The sequence below is a fragment of the Bidens hawaiensis genome, unplaced genomic scaffold (genome assembly GCF_021521415.1).
Source record: "Bidens hawaiensis isolate Kalapana, Puna unplaced genomic scaffold, B.hawaiensis_p1.1 tig00033568_1, whole genome shotgun sequence".
NCBI classification, from domain to species: domain Eukaryota; kingdom Viridiplantae; phylum Streptophyta; class Magnoliopsida; order Asterales; family Asteraceae; genus Bidens; species Bidens hawaiensis.
The window spans coordinates 52936-74330 of NW_027495769.1; the positions used below are offsets into that span (position 1 = coordinate 52936).

Consider the following 21395-nt stretch of genomic DNA (forward strand, 5'->3'; position numbering starts at 1 on the left):
TTCATATGCGGATCATAGACTAACCCAAAACAATTCTGAATCGCTCGTCTTGATTTGTTTGATTACATCATTTATAAATTGGTTATATTTGACTAATATTTATCTCCTTTTCTCCCTTAAATTTACTATGAAATCACCAAATATTTGCACCGCGTTTTATTTGATTCATGATGATTACTGCTTAATTCTTAGCATTTTTTTCATGAAATACATGAGTTGTTAATACATGACAATTGATGATGAGCTTACATTTACTAAATTTTTATCCTGTAATAATTTTTCAGCAAATTTTGGTGTTTTTTTTTTTAGTATTTACCAAATGCCAAACACTTATGAGAGGTTTTTGTTAGTGGATGGCCTACCTTCATGAAATATAATGTATTGTTAAATGATGATGCCTGCAACTTTATGTTTATCAACGATGAAGGTAAGTTGATTCTTTTATCGTTAATAAAAAAAAAAATCTTTGAATTTCATTCCTCGGTTTTTGTAGGATCTGTTTCTTTTACCTTCTATTAAATCAATATGTTTTTATGGGTTTCTGTTTTTGTAAATAAATTCTATGATGATATTATATTAGTATTAATGAACTAACAAAGTTGATCCTTTTGTTGCATGTTGCGTACTTGTCTATTGTAATTGGAACCTTATGTTTAGTGTTAACATATGAAAGTTAAAAAAATAGCAAGGTTGAACCACTTTAAAATTGCCATTGTTGTCATTGTAGAGATATGATTTATATAATTTAAATTATTCAACCCGTGTACTACACGGGTACCTAATCTAGTATGTTTATATATACATCTAATAATCATAACTGCCATATGTAACTACTATATATATAGTTATTGTAATATCTGATTTTATAACAGTTTTGTTTTTATTAATATAGCCGTTGGTAAAGGGTTTCTTTTTTTTCAAAACTCATGTCATCCTAACATTATGTATGACATGCCTCACCAAAAATATTACCCAAAAAGCCCGTTTTGGGCTTGATAAGGGGTGTGCGTTTGGTCAAACTCGATCGAGCCGACCGGTCTAGAGGCCCAAACCGGTAAATGGAGGGTCGGCATCGGTCTAGTTGGGCTGGGTTGGGTTCCCCTAAATGAAATGAAATAAAATAGAAAGGGTGTGTGTGTGTGTGGATTTGATTCAAAGTTCTTTGGAGGGTCAGAGATGAGTCCATCACCGGCGGTACCTCGGGCATCGGGGAACAACGCCCATATGATCTATACCCCTATTGTTTTGTTCTATTGGGGTCCCTCAGCTACCCGGACAAGGCTGCTCCTTTCACAGTTTTCGCACTAATACTTACAAGTTGACTTTCATGGAAAGTCCTTCTAGAATTATGGTCTCTAAACCAACCCTTTCTAATTTCTTTATAATGTATGTAAATGTAAATAAATTTGTTGTGCAGATTATTCTTGTGACGCATCCCAAAGCTAGTGATCTCAGAGACTCTTTGAAATACATTTACAATTTGTATGTTGTCAAGAATCCACTCTACACTCCAGGAACTCCAATCAGGTTAACAATTATAGATTAAAAGTATCTGTTTCTGGTTTTTGTATACCAGAGCATCTTTACAAGCACTGGTAGATGAACGAATAGTTATGCAAAGATTATTTGGTTGGATTGATCGGATGAAAATTTACAATGTTATTCTAAATGTTGCGTGTTTGCTTGTGCAGAAGCGAGTTATTCAACACAACTCTTGACCAATACGTTCGGGATCTCAGATAATTTGCTAAGGTAGCTCTTTGTCTCTATGGTTAGAGGTGGGTTATTCATGACTCGTTCTGTGCATGAAACTGAAAACGCTGTACTTAGAAAAAACCACTTGTTTGGTTTTATATTTTCATAAAAATCGAACTTTCGGTTTGGGCTTGGTTTCAGTTTTGCATGTAGTTATAACCGAAAAAACCAAACCGACTTTATGTACTTTGAATTTTTTATATGGAATTGTATGTTATTTATAACCTATAAATAGATAATGCAACCCAGGTATTTTAGCCCAAATGAATGATAACCAATTGGTTATTAATTAACGAAAAGATTTAGGCCCAAAGTTCATTAGTTTGGACCAATTTTTTTCGACCCAAAAGTGTTTAACCGAAAAAAACAAAATCAAACCGAACCCGCAAAACAAAAAAACCGAAACCGAACTGTTTTCAAAACGCAAAAACAGGAAATTTGGTTTTTGCTTCGGTTCGAGCCTAAAAATAACCCAGACTGAACCATGCACACCCCTATTTATAAATGTTTCGAATTGGTTATGCTTTTTTCTCTTAATAGATCAGATGGGTATAATAAAATAACCTTCTAAATCAAAATGGCTTTCTAAAGAAAGATTATTTCGTGAACAGTATAGTGTTTCTGATCACATTTTAAACATTATTTACTTATAAAACAAAAGAAATGTGTTTGCGGGTCGGCCAATCTGACCCAACCTGTTTTGAACTCTACTTTTAAGTACCTGTTTTGACCCATTACCCGTTTTGACATGTTACGCTACCTGCCCGACATGCCACTTTGCCATGTCTAACTAGGATTCATCAACTACAGATACCTTGTTTTACAGAGGATGCATCAATCAGCAGGAGCAGGTGAAACAATCGGTATACAAGGGTTTGCATGCTGATGTCTAAAGCTGCTTCTTGTGTGCAAACTGATTGTTAATCATTTAATGTAAGCATAAAAGATCATCGTACATCATTTGAACCGCTTTCTTTTAGATGTTGCTTGAATATAGTGTCGTTTACTTTTTCTGTTTGATGTATGTTTTTACAATAAGACATGCGTAACATTATTACCTATTTGATATTGTTATTGTTTTGAAAGACGATTATGGTATACTCGAACTTACGTGGTCAAATGTTCTTCCAATGCTTGATCACCAAAAATGGTGCTTTGGGGCATTATTTTTTTTATTGCACACAGAAACGAGTATCGGTTACCAGATGACACAAAAGAAACTCTCTAGGGTCACCTGACCTAAACAAACTGTTTCTTGTTGATCTAGCCAATACGCTCGGCTTGGTTTGTAGCTTTCTAACCAAATCGAATCATTAATACGCTGTTAGGTATGAGGTGAAACTCCTATCAACTTGCAGCCCCCACTATACTTATTCCAAAAGTTGGTGGGCAAAGAAACGATAAAAAGAAAGATAAAAGGAACCCGTGAGTACAGCATCCCTGTTTTCTTTAGAAAAATCCAGCATAATCACCACCTCAGGACAAAATTCTTTACAAACAGAATGTTTATATTATATGCACTCATTGTTTAAAGAAGTTTCTTAACTATCTTCTGACATTATGCTGTTCACAAAATTAATTAGCATTTTCTCTCTTTCAAATTTTGTTCACATCAATGGCCATTTAAGTCATATGACATGTTTATTAGAAATATTTCAAAGTGGTAACATAAAAGAGAAAATTCCAAGTTTGAGTTTTAGTTTAAACACGTCCAGGTTAAGCTTGTGAACAATTTAGCTAAATTCTCGAAGAGTGGTGTAATCATTTAGGTCCTCAAGAGTGGTGTTGTCAAAATCTCGAACAAATCTAGAGTTTGACGTATACGCCTCTTCAATAAGCATGCGCGACTGTTGGTGGATACTTGATAGTGCAAACAACGGCATGGGTGTATGGTTCACATGGTTGATCCATGCTTCATTTACATATCACGCTGATCCTCCTAATTCAAAGGTCCTTCACTCACCATGTAGTTGCGACATGGTGAGTTGACAGTCTTTCTAGTCGCAATGGCACTGGTTTTCTAAGGACTAAATACGACTCCATTACTTGTGAGGTTGTCTTTATTCATGTTTGGGTTGCATAACTCGAACATCGTAGATATTGTAGAGTGCATAAATCTTCTCATTTGATTACAAACTTGCATAGTTGCATGTGATATGATTGCTGGTTGAAAACAAATAATATATACAAAAGCGTGAGTTGAATTAAAGATGAATAAACTGATAGATTGATTCCAGAGTACGGTGTTCTTTTTTTTAGGTGAAACTACCTAGATTTGCCGGATTATACTCAACCCCCGTGGGAAAGACTAAACGTTAACATAAGGTTAAGTGAATAGGCTGAGGGTTAATCTAGTGTTTCTTCATTGGCGTCATCTGTGCATTCGGCTAGAACTAGCTTTTTCTTAAAAAAATATTCATCTTCTAAGTTGAAATGAGTGGTAAAACACCTACCCCTACATTGAACAGGCGCCAGTTACCCAGCAAAGAGTGAATTCGGAACAAGACACCGTAACAACCAACGCGGAGGACGTCATTAACGTGTTCAACCCTTCGCCCCATTTTACGGTAACCGCTAGCATTAGATTCTGCCCACGCCAGCAACCACAAACCCCGTTACCCCCAAGCGTCATGGCATGGTGGGAAGCGGAGTAGGAAAAGCTCATGGCAAGGATGCAAGAGAAATTTTCATCTGGAGTTCAACCAAGAACTTTATTTGGCGGGGCCTTGCGCAGCAACGAGGCGGATGGCCAAGATGAGAAGGATGACGAACATGAGTCTGCCCCTCGGAGGCATCGAGTGATGGAATCTCACTCCGCCCGTGCTCAACTTGGCGGATGAGATGGACCCCAACAGGGTAACCAAACACGGGTTCAACGCTCACGCCACACAACGTCTTCGCCAAGAGACGACCCTGACTATGAAAAAAGTCAAGAGAGGACAGCTGCTCACGATACCCCTAACAGGGTCATCGAATATCATCCTGGCGCCAACGTTGACTTCACCAAACCCTATAGACCAACAACTTCGGCCGATAAGTCCAAGTTTGTTAGGAATACGTGAAAGCAGGACTGCACGCGAATCCAAAGATTTTGCCAACAGTAGGAAAGTAAGATGGCCTGATTGATCCGGACGACCATCTACAGACCTTCATCGCTGCCGGCATGGTCTCGGGATGGACCATGCCCCTTTGGTACCACGTTTTCACGTTAACATTAGTGGGCGCTACCCGTAAATGGTTTGAACGCCTGCTGGAAGGGTGAATCACAAGCTGGGATGACTTAGCACACAAGTTCACCCAACACTTAAGCCAACAAAGGTGCCATGTTAGCAACCCGACGGATATCCTGAATGTTACCCGCCGGGACAACGAAAGCGTAGAAGAACTCATGCGCGTGGCCTTATGGAAGAATGTACGATGTGATGATCTCATTCGTACCCTCACAGGTCGCGATGGCACGCCGTAGAGCTAGGACGCCATCATGACGGCGACAAAGCTCTAGGCGCACAATGAGAAAAGCTTGGTGGTGTGCTAAAAGTAGTTTAATAATTATTAACTAATTTAACTTAAAATAGACACTAAGTAATACTCTAGACTCTCTAAAACTCGACTAAACTACTAACCGGCAAGTGAACCGATCGACTCTAGTAAAGCTAAGTAAATCTAGATATCGAACTCACGAGACTCTTTAAATTACATTTATTAGCTAATTAGACTCAATTACAGACATGACTTATTTATTTATATTTGTTTAAAGGGATTTTGAGTAAAACACTAATTTAGAACTATTATTAAAAACTAATTTAATAAAACAAGTAAATTAAACGAAAACACAAGTATGTTGATTAAATCAGGTGATAATGTAAAACTACATAGGCTAGAATCCCCTAAATTTTAATTGTTAATTAACCGGGAAAATATTTAGTTATGGACTGGGATTGTAAAATAGACACTTAAAAGAAAACCCGAATAGGACCCTTGACCCTTCTCAAGAAGACACCTATGGGTTACTAATAAGATTTAACACACATCAGTATTAAAAATCAAGTTTCCTTACGGCCACCTAATTAATTATGACTTAGTTCCTTTATAATAAAATACTACCTTACAACGCGGAAATCAAATGCAATTTTATATACTTAATTAACTCAATAAACAAAATTAAATAATCAAACCTAGACGAACTCCTTACGAAGAACTAAATCTAGCAAGATTAAATAACAAAGACCTATCAATAACCTAGCACTTTACAGCTATTTAGGTTAGTAGCACACTTAGGTTTTTTTGATCATACTATTCCTATGATCTTATTGCAAATCAATCATAAAATGATCAAGAACACAAAGTAATTAACCTAATAGCAACCTATCATATGACAAACAATAATCAAGGAAACTATGGAATAAAACTCATCAAACAATCCTAAGTATCCATATGCATCAATTTAATATAATTAAATCTTTTACTAAATCATAAAACCATAACAATAAACAAATCCCAAGTCAAATCACAACGTCAAAATAGGTTCATCATAAGCCTAAGTAGTTCATAAAGTTTTAGCTAAGCATCTTAAATTTAAACAAAACAATGTTGCAAGAATTCATGGTGAAAAACAAGATAAACGAAAGATTAAAGGCGATAAAACCCGTGGTCTTCGCTGTTGAATAATAAGCACGTTACCGTATGATTACAAGCCTCCAAACCTCCAAAAGATCTCCTCTTAAGCTCCAAAATTCGTCCCAAATGGCTGGCTTCTTCAGGTTATTCTTAGGGTTAAGTTTAAAGGTGTTTATATAGGTTTTCAGGCCTAAAATCAGGTAAAATTCGAAAGTTTTGGAAAAAAGGGCTCCAAGTGCCGCGCGACGAGCCTCCTCCCTTCTGGTCGCGCGACGCTCCAGCTAGGGGGTGGGGGTCTGGTCTAGTCGGTTCCGGTTCACTCCTGGTTCGGTCCGGTTCATTTCCGGTTCGGTCCGGTTCATTTCCGGATCTTTCAGTTCTCCGGTTTGGCTTGTTTTTTGCCACTATCAAGTCCCGGGACCTAAATTATTCAAATATGTCAGTAATATACAGATCCTAATAAAAACCGAACAAAAACTAATAAAATATTATATAAAATATACAAGGGATTTATATATATTTAAAATTATATCACTTGGTAAGAGAACTTCCGCGAAACGACGCGTGGAATGATTTCAATCAAGCCGGGAAAGATAAGAAGAATACTAGGTTTTGGTCAAGGATAAACTAAGATGCATCATCCTCTTTTTCCCGCCCACTCATTTGCCAGGAGGGTAAGCAAACGACGCAACAACAAAGGCAGAGATGAATGGCGTTTACAAAAAGTCCTTTAGAGATGAAGCTCTCTGAGGGCTTTAAGTTCAGAAAGCCACAACCACTCAAGATCGGGCGAACATGGATATGACCAGGTATAGAGACTATCCTGAGGCGTATGGTCATACTACCAACCAGTGCTCCAACCTCAAGGACGCTATCAAAGATTATGTGAAGAATAGTAAATGGGAACACCTAGTTAAGACCATCTGTGGTGGCTGAACACCGTGAAAATACCCCATCTAATTTTGGGCTAAAAATGTCAAGTTTGAAAGTCTAGGGACTTGAAATTTAAAACTTGAGTTTTGAGACTCATCGCGCTATGTGATGGTCTCCTGTTAAAACTCGTCGCGCTACGCGACAGAGAATCACACAGTTCAAGAAAAAAAGGGGCGTCATGCTACGCGACGGCCAAACCCAACTGGTCCATTGCGCTACGCGATGACCAGGTTAAGTAACCCGGGACACGTGGCCAACCACGTGTCAACACGTGGCAGCTTCTGATACATTGCGGCGTCGCGCTACGCGATGGCCATGGGAGGAAGCCCATCGCGCTACGCGATGGCCATTGGAGGAAGCCCATTGCGCTACGCGACGGCCTTCCAAACTCGCCTATAAAAGGGCATCACGGGTTCAAGCCATTATCATCCCATTTTCACCTTCATTTCACACACATAACCTAGGGAATTGTGCCAAGGACGTTCCGAGGTGCCGAGGGCTGTTTTCGCAAAGAAACGAGGTGTCGTTACTCTGTTTAACGAGCTGCTGATTCCATAAACGAAGCACAAGCTGAAGTGCTGTTGTTTTTCTTAGTCTTTGAATTCGACTAGCCGATTAAGGTAGGATTAAGGTTAAGTTACTTTACTAGTTACTTTAAATACATAGTTATAAATTAGTTAAGGATATAGTCGTTAAATTGTTAATATTTTCTGTTGGACTCGTTATGCCCAAGACATATATTATTATTGATGTGACTAGTATGTCATGATCCAAGTCGGGTCATACCCAATAACAAGCTAGATAAACACCAACAATATTTATTTATATATGATATGATCATAACAAATAAGTATTAACACTTGAGTTATTTAGAAAGGGGTTTCTAAATACAATATACTTGTGTAGTGAATAAATCATATGTATGATTTATATTTTAAGAGAGAACATTCCATAGTGTTATTTAAGATGGTTAAATAACAATATGTGAAAAATGGTTACATTGCATGTTACATATAATGTGTTATGTTTATTATGGAATAAATTATAACATATACATACATACATATATATATATATGTATGTATATGTATATGTATAAAAGAAAAGTTGTATAAAAATAATAATAATAAGAACCAAGAAGGAAGGGGCCGCCCCCTTCTCTTCCACTTCTATTATTTTATTATTATTTACACCTTAGTGGAGACATGCATAGCTTCCTATTGGTTCCTTGGGGTGATGCCTTATTTTGAAAGACTACTTGTTTTCTTTCATTGATTTCTCTCTCAATACACAACACAAGTAACAACAATCAATAGAGGAAAAATCCTCTCAACTCTTCTTTCTCTCTTGGTGATTTCGGCCAAAGGAAGAAGCAAGAAGGAAGTGCTTTCAAGTGTAAAATCCTAACTTAATAAAGGTGTATTGTCGGAGGCTTGGGGTATGCAAGCTTGAGGACCTTCCCTTTGAAGTTCTTGCCTTCCATCCATCCTCTCCTTCACCTGGGTTTGATTCTCTTGAAAGGTAGCTTTAACATGCATGTACTTTTAGTGACATGCATGTGTTTGATAGTATGTATTTCGTATTTGGATCCGGGCTTGGGTTTTGAATGTGTAAAATTATTTTTATACATATCAAATTAACAAGATTTAAAACTTATATCCGCTGCATTTTTGGTAAAATTGGGATTTTGTCACTTTGATAATCTTGTTAAAACCCAACATTTCCAAGTAATGTTTTATAAAGAAAAGACGTTGCTTCCACATGAAGTAATGTTATCAAAACTATATTTTGACGGGCACGTAGTAACTAGAAGGGGGATATCATTAGTAGACTTTTCTTGTCTAAGGAAAGTAATTCGTATACATCCCAATCAACCACGGGACCCGTTTGCTTACCTGGAGAAGTTTGCCAACGTGATGTCCTTTATTAGGCCAAAGCGTGCTATTCCAAACGTCATATGTAAATCCAAAGTATTTTAATTGTAAGACCCCGAATCCCGGGAATCCTACAGTTGGTAATCACGTCCAAAATTTTACAAAAATTTAAAACCAAACGATTCATTTTATTTAAAACAAGTCCAGAGTAAATAGCAGCGGAAAAGTTAGTATTAAAAATCCCAAACACGGGTACAAGTGTCCAAAATCAAATGTAAATAAAATATTTGTTTTATTTGAATTCCTAGACCAGAAATGCCTTCAACCTCCCGAGTAGCATCCAGCATGTCCAAGCGGTAGCATCCACTTCCTAACCTGAAAGTTAATCTAAGATACACACAAAGTCAGCTTGAGCTGAATGAGTTCAAGTTTTTCGTAAACGACATTCATTAAAAATTTAAATTCCATGAATATGGAATGTAGTGGAAAATCATGAGACCATAAAATCATAAATAGCTTTTCTTAACCAAATCATAAGTAAATAAAACATTAAACATCCTTTCACGCAGCAAGGGCCTCCTCACCCCAGGTCTTCCCCGAGTAATATATTTGACCCAGCCGCGGTTTAACAAAACTGTTAAAATCATGCAACACGAGCCTCCTCACCCCGGGTCATCCCCAAGTAATATATTTGACTCGGTCACAGTTTAATAAAACAAAATCATGCAACACGAGCCTCCTCACCCCGAGTTATCCCCAAGTAATATATTTGACTCGGTCACAGTTTAATAAAACAAAATCACGCAACACGAGCCTCCTCACCCCGGGTCATCCCTAAGTAATATATTTGACTCGGTCGCGATTTAACATCCAAACACGTGATGCAGGTCTCCTCACCCCGGGTCTTCCCCAAGTAATATATTTGACCCGACCACGGTTTATAGAACGGCGGGCCTCCTCACCCCGGGTCTTCCCTAAGTAATATATTTGACCCAGCCGCGTCATAAACATGCAACACTGGCCTCCTCACCTCGGGTCCTCCCCGAGTAATATATTTGACCCGGTCACAGTTTACCATCACATACACATTCACTTACACACATACAAACATCAAATTCAAACATTCAACCAAACCATATCATCACATTCAATCCATAATAATGGATAATCTAGAAATTAATACTAGGCTTAATAGTATCCTCGAGCCTAGACCATAAATAATATATGTAACCTTAAGGAATATAAGACTATAAACGAGTCTAAAATATCCTACGGCATAGAAATAATTCAAACATAGCTTTCAAAATGCTCAATCACGAATAAGACCATGTAATACCATCCAATAGTTTAAGCGATTAAAATAGGGTAAAATTTGTAATAGGGTGTGTATGCTAGCCGTAAAAAGATTAAAAAGGGCATCATGAACTCACCTGAATCAATCGAACACCTGCAACAAGCTAGGAAATCCCTAAGTGCACAATCACAAGCAAGGGCCTGTAGATTATACACAACGCATTACTAAACTAGACCGTAAGAACACTCTTGCCTAATAGACCGTTCAAGCCCAACACTTTGGCCCAAGGCCCAACACTTGGCCCAAGGCACAACAACTTGGCCCAAGGCCCAACCCATACCCAATTACTTTACCTCAGCCCCTAAAACCTTTCAACTAACCAAATCCACCGGTTAAGCCTAAAACGAACTTATCGATTAATAACGTGTAAAACGTGTAGATTTTAGCATGCGAAGATGCATTTAATTACATAGGATAACCTTTGAAATAAATTATTAAATTTATACTAGAATTTAATAAATGTCTTAGGTTTATAAAAATATTTTTATTATATTTTTCTATTGGACACAAATATTACAAAAATTCCTCCAACACAGCAAGGTACATGCAGCTATTTCAGTGCGCAACAAAATGGTTTTATTTTATAAAATTCATTACTGAACCAAATTAGACGATTCCAATTGGGTTTGGTTCCTAACTCAAAATACTAACTTCCAGAAGTGAAACCAACCAATTTGGACCTATCAAAAAAAGGTTATGACGTTGGGAAGACAGACCAGAATCCGTCATCCCGCATCAGCTTTGACACTCGATTTTATAAATTCATAAAAACCATTTAAATATCGTCCAAAAATTATGTATTATACCTTTCTAGAAACTAGACTCAAATTAGAACATCATGGAATCAAGAATCGATCAAAAACAATGGCTTATCATCGCGTTACAGACCCTATAATAAATGTATACGAATCTGTCAGCAAACTGTTATCATCAAAACTCAACCTTAACGACCAATAAGCGCGTTAATATGATCAATTAAGGTGTAAAAGACATGGGGAATCTTAAAACCAACCTTGAATTGAAGTTTTCCCGGCTGAAACTTGGCTGGGCAGAAGAAAAACGAGCAGAGGGGGGGGGGTCTTGAGGCCGATCGGCTGCTGGGAATAGAGTTAGGGTTAGGGTTTTTCTTTTTTAATATTATGATATAAAATAAATTACACTCTAGTCCTCCAGTATGAAGTGTGTAGCAACTTGGGTGGAAAGTCAATTAATTCAACTTACGGGTATGACAAGGAGGTCCCCGAAGTAAGCCGGTTCAAACCCGATAAATATACAAACTCTACACGTGCATGCCGATAAACGAAAATGTCGGGTGCTACATACTAATATAATACTTTAAGTCGTAAGAGGGGATGTTTTGGGAAAAAGGATGGAAAAACGGACTTTTAAAACGTATTACAAGGCTCTAAATTAGAAAGATGAAACCCCGGCTTTTGACCAACATTTATAAACGATCGAGCCGGTTAACAAAATTTACGGGCGTTACATTAATAAAACGACTATAACTATACTAAGGATAGGTCAGACCTAAGAGTCTGCTGAACTGAATCAGACTTCAAGTCTGCTGATCAGTCCTCGAGTCTGCTGAACTGAAACAGACTTAAAGTATTCTGAATAATACCAACTAGATACTTATGCATACCTATTATGAATATAGGTGAATAGCATACTGAAGTTAAGGAGTCTGATATTACTTACTGATTATACAAGGTGAACACGTTAACCTTTTACTGTGTGAACTGATTTTACTCTTGTAATAGACTGGTTGTTTATTACAAAGAGTTTGATAAATGTTTGCATGAGTTTTAATCTCTAAAAATCTTTATAACACAAAATAGATAATAAAAAGCAACTCAGACCAAATACACATGTGTCTGGATCCAAACATAACTGATAATTGGCATACAAAACCAAGTCAGTCATAACCAATTCTCCATAAGGGTTGCACAGCCTAGGGGAATGTTGTCTCCGAGCAGGGGCTATGTACTCGGGGAACCTTTGAATTGTGTGTGTAGAGTAGTGGTACAAATCCTGGGAATGGACAGGCAATCCTGCTGAGATTGTGAACAGAAAACTATGTTTGTATTTAACGACTATTATAAACTGTTTTATCGAGTCAACGTTTCACCAGCATATAGCTGACGTGTTTTTCCCATCCTTGCAGGTAATTAGATGACAATAGATGGTATACAAGGATTGGAGTCATAGAAGATCGCTCGAGATGGCTCGTTTTTGAATATTATAAATCCTTGTATTATTAATATCACTGTTTTGTAAAACTGAAACTCGGGTGTTTAATTCCCGAATAATTTCATAATGTAAATTAATATTTTAATATTTAAAGACTTCCGCTAAAATAAACCTGCTACTCTTATATAATTACAAAACAGGTACCAACTGTTGGTCACACTCCTAGGCCCTGGATCGGGGTGTGACAGGTTGGTATCCGAGCCATCGGTTTCAGCGAATTAGGTATTAACATAAATTAGTACCTAAGCTAATGTGCTGAAAGCAGTCTATAAAATATTAACCTGACCTAGACACTCTAGTTTTAAATTTATAAACCTAGACTCTTCAAATGCTAGACCACTAGACAGGCAAGTGTACCTATCGACTGTAGTAAAGCCTAATGAAGTTTGGGATATCGAACCCAAAGGACACTAGCGACACCTAAACTAAACTCTGACTTAAAACTTAATGATTTTACTTATTTGACAATTAACTAATTAAACTAAAAACTGACACTGACAGACTTCAACACTACGACTACCTAGACGAACTCAAAGATAGGAGAATCACTACCTAGGTTTAGAATCCTACTTATGAATCTTGGATCTCTCTCAGCTATGGAAACTATGATGGTATCGGGATCTTAAAATACGACACCCTTAGACAACCTAGTGGATCCCTGGTCATTCTCCGGTTGTGACCTAAAAGGAAACACTAAGGGGCGTTTAAACTTACCGATTAGTCGGATTACCTGTCAGTCTCTTCAACAACACTAAAGTACCCTAAAAGATAGATCACCCGTTGGTCTCACTATCTCAATACACCCTAAAGTGCAAGGGGTAACCTAAGAACAATCGATAAGACATGGAATTACAATCAAACTAGGGAAATCTAGGAAACTTCCTATCAGAGTGTTCTAGCCTAAACACCTAATACCAAGGACAACCCGACTATCTATTACCTCTCAGTCTCTAGATAGGTAGAATATAAAGTCCTAACAAATCACCAATCAATGTTCCTATGGATTACTACGTCTAGAAAAACCATAAAATAATCACAAACACAAAGTAAGCGACCCAAACATGCATCTATAACCGAAATACATTCAACAAGAGACATGCGGAACAAAGAAAGCCAAAAAATCAGACCTAAATATGCATACACATCATAAAAATTATAATCAAGTTCTTTACTTTAGCATTAAACCAACAATAAGATCCAATAAACCGATAAAAATCCGTAAATCGCAAAGTATTCATCAAAAACCTAGGTAGAACGGGAATCTAGCCAACAATCATCAAGAACAGTAGCAAAAGATCATAATCATTCGAATACATGCTCTAGAATAGAGAAAAACACAAGAACAACCAAATAAACGAACCCGGGACTCGCTTAATGATCAATCTCGTGCACCAGCCTTTAATATCTTGATCCTGAACACTCTCTTGCTCCAAAATCACCCCAAGGGTCCCTGAGGGACGGCTAAAGGCTGAATGAATCGATTAGGGTTGTAAAGATTGCTTAAATAGAAGTTTCCAAAATTTTTGCCGACATAAGGGTTCCCCGCGCATCACAGGGAACATGGCATATTCACCCGCAATGCGCAGGGGACAAAATAGTCATGCAAGCTTTTTTTCTATCTTCTAGGTTCCCCGCGCATGGCGGGGAACTTGGCTTAATCCCCGACAATGCGCGGGGAACTTCTTTTCCAGATTTTTTTCATTTTTTTTATTTTGCTTTCTCGTTTTTCGTGCTAATCCCCTTACGATCTGAATCTCCATCGTGTAGCCTCGTTTTTCGATCTTTTTATGCACCGCTACCTGTAAACTTGAAAAACCATAAATACATGCCATTTTTGATATATAAATAATGAAATTAAGCATGATTTACTAAATAAACAAGCATTAAAACCATATGTGTTTTGCAACACATCATAAGCTTTAACCATGTATCTAATAAGTAGAGATAAGTTATGATTGGTAGTCTACCTATCCCTAAGTTTATATACATGCAGATGTCATATACAAATTATTATGGACAAAGACGTCGGGTTGCAAGGAAGTCAAATCCTGCCCCCGATGCCGAGCCATCTGATAGATCTTGCACAAATTTTGGTCCTAGATGGCCAATGTAGCAGTAAACCCAACTGAACTATTGTACACAAACCCGGCTAACCTGAATAACCTTAATAACCCGATGAATCAGATGAACCAATATCCTGTTGATCAAATCGATCCCTACCTGGCTTACGAAAGCCAACCAGTATATGCTCCGGGAAGCCCCGAGATGCCAATTGAAATATCAAGTGACACTTCAGAAAGTGTTTTGCTGACTGGTACCCCAAACTACTATCCATACGATATGGAAGTTCAGAGTAGGGTAAAACAAGAAACAAGTACTGAATCCTCTAGCTGGATGAATTGTCATTCCAACCAGACCCTGTGGCATTTTGGATCACCGCCACCAGGTGCCCAAATTCTAGCAAGACCAACCCAAGGACTAATCCACTATTCTGAGGTTCCTGGTTTTCCACCATACCAAGGTCCTATACCGACTGAGGCGGAAAAAGCAAACAAGATACGGGAGGAGGCCCGACTCATCGAGGAATTCTATACAACAAATATTCCCGATGAGGAAATGCAAGCTTATGTAGCAAATCCTCACCTGTATCTTAGGGAAACCGCTTATCTTTTCCCTTCGGGATCCGCACCCGTAGGATACCCTAACCCTCCTAACTCGGTGATGGACGGATTAAGAAATGAGAGGGTTAAAAAGAAAAAAGATAAGCAACAAAATCTTCAAGAAGTGTGACAAAATGAAAAGCCTAGTTAAGAAATGGGCCAAGGATTAGGATTACATAAATATTGTTGTTTAAACATGTATTTTTCTATCCTTCTGTACTGTTATGAATAAAAGCCTATGTTTTGTGTTTTAAATCCATGTATTTACGTGATTCACAGAATGTCTGAACAAAGAGAACAAGTAGGTTGAGGGAGTCAAGCTGTTAAAGCGAAGACCCCTGAAAATAATAACAATTCAATTACGGAAGAATATATTGGAGGCATTCGCGATATGATAAAAGAAACAGTTTCCCCGCTAATCAAGGAATCTGTAACTCCTCTAATAAAAATGGTGCAAGACCATACAACAAATTCAAAGAGTTTGGACAAAAGAAAATCACTAAGACAAATGTAGCCAAGCCATAGTGTATCGATACATTCAAAAAGAAAAGAGAGTGAAAAGACAAAAGATGAGAAGGAAAAGAAACAGGAAGGCTATGAAAGTTCCACTGCTGAACATGTCCCGAGCAAAACAAAAAGAGTAAAAATCAGCAAGGGATGCACGTTTAAAGATTTTCAAGTATATAAACCAAAAGAATTCTACGGGGAGAAGGGAGCAATAACTACTCTCAGATGGATTGAGGAGATGGAATCTATAGTGATTATAAGTAAATGCACCGAGGAGGAAAGTATTGAGTACTCTTCTCAGATGTTCAAAGGAGAGGCGCTAGAGTGGTGGAATACGTTGATTGAGATCCAGGGAAGGAGTAACATGTATAACCTGGAATGGAAAACTTTTAAAGAGTTAATCAAGCAAAGGTTCTGTCCCATTCATGAGGTGGATCAAATCCAAACTAAGCTTTGGAATCATAAAGTCATTGGTACAAATATCAAGAAATACAACACTAAATTCCTTGAGTATTGTCGGCTTATACCGCATTTAGTCACGCCCGAATATAACAAGGTGACGTGGTATATTTATGGCTTACCAAAAGCGATTCGTGATCATGTAAGATCACACATGCCTGCTACTATCGACTCTGCTATTGAATTAGCAGGATATTTAATGGAAAGTATGATCAGAAATAAGGATGAAGAGAAGAAGGGTGTATTAGAGAAGAAGAGGGAGAATGATGAGAAGAGAAGGTTTGAGAAAGTGAAGGGAAGGTCGAATGTGTTTAATCGACCAATGTGTAAAAATTGTGGTAAGAAGCATGAGGGCAGATGTTTGAAGCCTACACCTAAGATTGAGGTACGCAAGTTTGATCAGTTCTCGACTTGCAATTTTTGTAAGAGACCGGGGCACAAGGAGGAAGATTGTAGAAAGAAGCTGATTGTTTGTTTTGAATGCGGTGAGAAAGGACATTTCAGTGCGGTGCACTAAGAAGAAACCAGTGGTTGGAGGCGCCAGTGGAAGTGGTGCCAGAATTGAAGGAAGAAAGGGGAATGCCCGCGCCTTTATGCTTAACAGTCAAAAGGCGGGAGAATTACCAGATGTAATTGCTAGTACATTTCTTATCAATAACGTTTATGCTAGAGTATTGTTTGATTCAGGAGCAAATCAAAGTTTTATAGATTATAAATTCTGGTGATCTATTAAATGAACCTCTAGCTAAGTTAAATAATCAATATGAAGTAGAAACGGCTGATGGATTCTTAATTAAAATATCTGAAGTATTAAGTAGTTATATTTCCTTAGCTGGACATGATATGCCAATTCAATTATTACCTATGGAGTTAGCCGGCTTTGATGTTATCCTAGGAATGGATTGGTTAGCCGCCAACCAAGCCCGAATATTATGTGATGAAAAAGCTATTGAAATCTTAACTCCAAATAGGAAAATTTTTCGAATAGCTGGCGATAAGGATTCTGGTAGAATTGAAATTATTTCAAAAATAAAAGCACGTCATTGTTTTGGTAAAGGTTGCTTAGCATTTATGGCTTATGTAATCAAGGAACCCGAGTCTAAGAAAATAGAAGAGGTCCCAATTGTCTCTGAATTCAAGGATGTATTTCCTGATGAGTTGCCTGGAATTCCACCGGATCGAGAAGTTGAGTTCAAGATAGATTTAGTTCCGGGAACGGTTCCAATTGCTAGATCTCCTTATAGATTAGCACCAATCGAAATGAAAGAATTAAAGAAGCAATTGGATGAATTATTAGAGAAGGGATTTATTCGACCAAGTTCTTCACCTTGGGGAGCTCCGATTCTGTTTGTCAAGAAGAAAGACAGATCAATGAAAATGTGTTTCGACTACCGAGAATTGAATAAAGTAACGATTAGGAATCAATACCCACTTCCAAGAACAAATGATCTCTTCGATCAGCTACAAGGGGCAAGTTGTTTTCCCAAAATTGATCTAAGATCCGGATATCATCAATTGAAAGTTCAAGAAGAAGATATATCCAAAACTGCATTTAGAACCCGATACGGACATTATGAGTTCACCGTTATGCCTTTTGGACTCACTAATGCTCTGGCAGCATTTATGGATATGATGAACCGAATCTGTAAGCCATATTTGGACAAATTTGTTATCGTGTTCATTGATGACATTCTAATATATTCCAAGACGAAAGAAGAACATCAAGCTCATTTGAAAACCATACTAGAAACGTTAAGGAAAGAAAAGCTTTACGCGAAATTTTCTAAGTGTGAGTTCTGGCTGTTCGAAGTGCAATTCCTCGGACATATTGTTAACGAGAAAGGAATCCAAGTAGATCTAGCCAAGATAGAAGCTATTTTGAAATGGGAGAAACCCAAGACCCCGACGCAAGTTTGAAGTTTTCTGGTGTTGGCTGGATACTATCGGAGATTTATTCAGAACTTTTCTAGAATAGCGGTTCCATTGACGTCATTAACTCGAAAAACTGTTAAATTTGAATGGGGACCGAAGCAAGAAGAGGCATTCGAAACTCTTAAACAAAAACTAACAAATGCACCTTTCTTAGCCTTACCTGAAGAGCGGGATAACTTTATTGTATATTGTGATGCCTCACACACGGGCATGGGGTGTGTTTTAATGCAAGGGAAAAAGGTAATAGCTTATATTTCACGATAGTTAAAAGTCACGAGAAGAATTACACCACTCATGGTCTTGAACTTGGAGCTATAATTTTCGTATTGAAGTTATGGCGATATTACTTATATGGTGTAAAGTTTACTATTTATACTGATCATAAAAGTTTGAAGCATATACTTGATCAGAAAGAATTAAACATGAGACAAAGGCGATGGATGGAGACGTTGAATGATTGTGAAATTTTTTATCATGAGGGTAAAGCTAACGTGGTGGCTGACGCTTTAAATAGAAAAGAGCACGAAAAGCCAAAAAGAGTACGAGCTTTGAGATTAGAACTCAAAATTGATCTATTAACCGAAATTAAGGAAGCTCAGAAGTTGGCACTAGAACAAGAGAATATAAAGGCTGAGAAAAATGGTACTATAGATCAACTAGTAAAAGGCGACGATGAGATACTCAGATTAGGGAAAAGAATCATGGTGCCGATGGTTGGAAGTTTACGGGAGAAAATTTTAGAAGAAGCTCACAAATCTAAGTATATGATGCACCCGGGTAGTGATAAGATGTATCATAATCTTAAGGATGATTACTGGTGGATCGGAATGAAGAAAGAGATTGCTTTGTATGTAGCAAAATGTTTAACATGTTCCAAGGTCAAAGCCGAGCATCAAAAGCCATTGGGTTTGTTGACACAACCTGAGATCTCTATATGGAAATGGGACATGATTACCATGGATTTCATTATAAAATTACCTAAGACGTCATGACAAAATGATGCTATCTGGGTCATTGTTGATAGACTGACCAAGTCTGCTCATTTCATTCCTATTCAAGAAACGTTTAGCATGGACAAGTTGGTACAACTATATGTGGAAAACATTGTAGCATTGCACGGTGTGCCATTGTAATCATATCCGATAGAGACAGTCGTTTTACCTCCAACTTTTGGAGAAGTTTTCAAAAGGTGATGGGAACACGTTTAAATTTAAGTACTGCTTATCACCCACAAACAGATGGACAAAGTGAAAGAACGATTCAAACTTTAGAAGATATGCTTCGCGCTTGTGTTACAGATTTAGGTGGTAGTTGGGATACTCACCTATCTTTAATGGAGTTTCATATAACAATAGTTATCACACAAGCATACAAATGGTTCCATACGAAGCATTATACAGACGGAAATGTAGAACACCTGTATGTTGGTATGAAATTGGTGACAATCAGTTATCAGGTCCCAAGATTGTTCAACGAACAACTAACCAAGTAATTCAAATCCGAGAAAGATTGAAAGCAGCACGTGATAGGCAAAAGAGTTATGCTGGTGTGAGACGAAAACCGTTGGAATTCAAAGAAGGAGATAAAGTGTTGCTCAAAGTATCACCTTGGAAAGGTGTGGTTTGTTTTGGGAAGAAAGGGAAGTTAAGTCGGCATTTTGTTGGACCATTCAAGATTGTGGAAAGAATAGGCCCTGTAGCTTATCGCCTTGAGTTACCCGAAGAGATGCAAGGAATCCATGACTTGTTTCACATATCGAATCTACAGAAATGTTTAGCTGATGAAACACTTGCTATGCCTCTAAAAGACGTACAAGTGAATGAGAAACTCAAATTTGTAGAGGAACCGATACAGATTGAAGATAGTCAAACCAAGTTCCTGAAACGTAAAAGAGGGAAGTTGGTAAAAGTTAGATGGAATTCGCGGAAAGGTCTAGAATTTACTTGGGAACTTGAGTCTGAGATGAAATGAAAATATCTACATCTCTTTACATGAATCTCGAGGACGAGATTTCTCTAAAGGTGGGGAGGATGTAACACCGTGAAAATACCCCATCTAATTTTGGGCTAAAAATTTCAAGTTTGAAAGTCTAGGGACTTAAATTTTCAAATTTGAGTTTTGAGACCCATCGCGCTACGCGATTGTCTGTTAAAACTCGTCGCGCTAGCCGACAGAGAATCACACAGTTCAAGAAAAAATGGGCGCCGCGCTACGCGACGGCCAAACCCAACTGGTCCATCGCGCTACGCGATGATTAGGTTAAGTAACCCGGGACACATGGCCAACCACGTGTCAACACGTGGCAGCTTCTGATACATTGCGGCGTCGTGCTACGCGATGGCTATGGGAGGAAGCCCATCGCGCTACGCGACGGCCTACAAAACTCACCTATAAAAGGGCAGCTACGGGTTCAAGCCAAGGATGTTCAGAGGTGCCGAGGGCTGTTTTCGCAAAGAAACGAGGTGTCGTTACGCTGTTTAACGAGCTGTTGATTCCATAAACGAAGCACAAGCTGAAGTGCTGCTGTTTTTCTTAGTCTTTGAATTCGACTAGCTGATTAAGGTAGGATTAAGGTTAAGTTACTTTACTAGTTACTTTAAATACATAGTTATAAATTAGTTAAAGATATAGTCGTTAAACTGTTAATATTTTCTAAGTAATGTTTTATAAAGAAAAGACGTTGCTTCCACATGAAGTAATGTTATCAAAACTATATTTTGACGGGCACGTAGTAACTGGAAGGGGGATATCATTAGTAGACTCTTCTTGTCTAAGGATAGCAATTCGTATACATCCCAATCAACCACTGGACCTATTTGCTTACCTTGAGAAGTTTGCCAACGTGATGTCCTTTATTAGGCCAAAGCGTGCTATTCCAAACGTCATATGTAAATCCAAAGTATTTTAATAAAACGACTATAACTATACTAAGGATAGGTCAGACCTAAGAGTGTGCTGATCAGACCTCGAGTCTGCTGAACTGAATCAGACTTCAAGTCTGCTGTTCAGACCTCGAGTCTGCTGAACTGAAACAAACTTACAGTCTGCTGAATA

The 21395-nt window shown here is 37.9% G+C and overlaps 1 protein-coding gene and 1 pseudogene across 2 annotated transcripts; both read left to right on the forward strand.

The window, feature by feature from the left end:
• The first annotated feature begins 421 nt into the window (after positions 1-421).
• LOC143585117 (uncharacterized) lies at positions 422-1777 on the forward strand (annotated as a pseudogene). Its single transcript, XR_013144495.1, has 4 exons — positions 422-427; positions 1159-1351; positions 1418-1527; positions 1692-1777. The product of XR_013144495.1 is annotated as an uncharacterized LOC143585117 (transcript).
• A 15496-nt stretch (positions 1778-17273) lies between these two features.
• Positions 17274-20312, forward strand: LOC143585118 (uncharacterized). Its single transcript, XM_077066980.1, has 2 exons — positions 17274-17686; positions 19697-20312. Exons 1-2 carry the CDS (start codon positions 17274-17276, stop codon positions 20310-20312), a joined length of 1029 nt encoding a protein of 342 aa, XP_076923095.1.
• The last annotated feature ends 1083 nt before the right edge of the window (positions 20313-21395 follow it).

Bases quoted from the DNA above. Each gene is read 5' to 3' on its own strand.
- LOC143585118 (XM_077066980.1), top strand. From the start codon at position 17,274: ATGGAGTTAGCCGGCTTTGATGTTATCCTAGGAATGGATTGGTTAGCC. The intron at 17,687-19,696 runs GCAATTGGATGA...ATATAACAATAG, and splicing joins GAAATGAAAGAATTAAAGAA to TTATCACACAAGCATACAAA.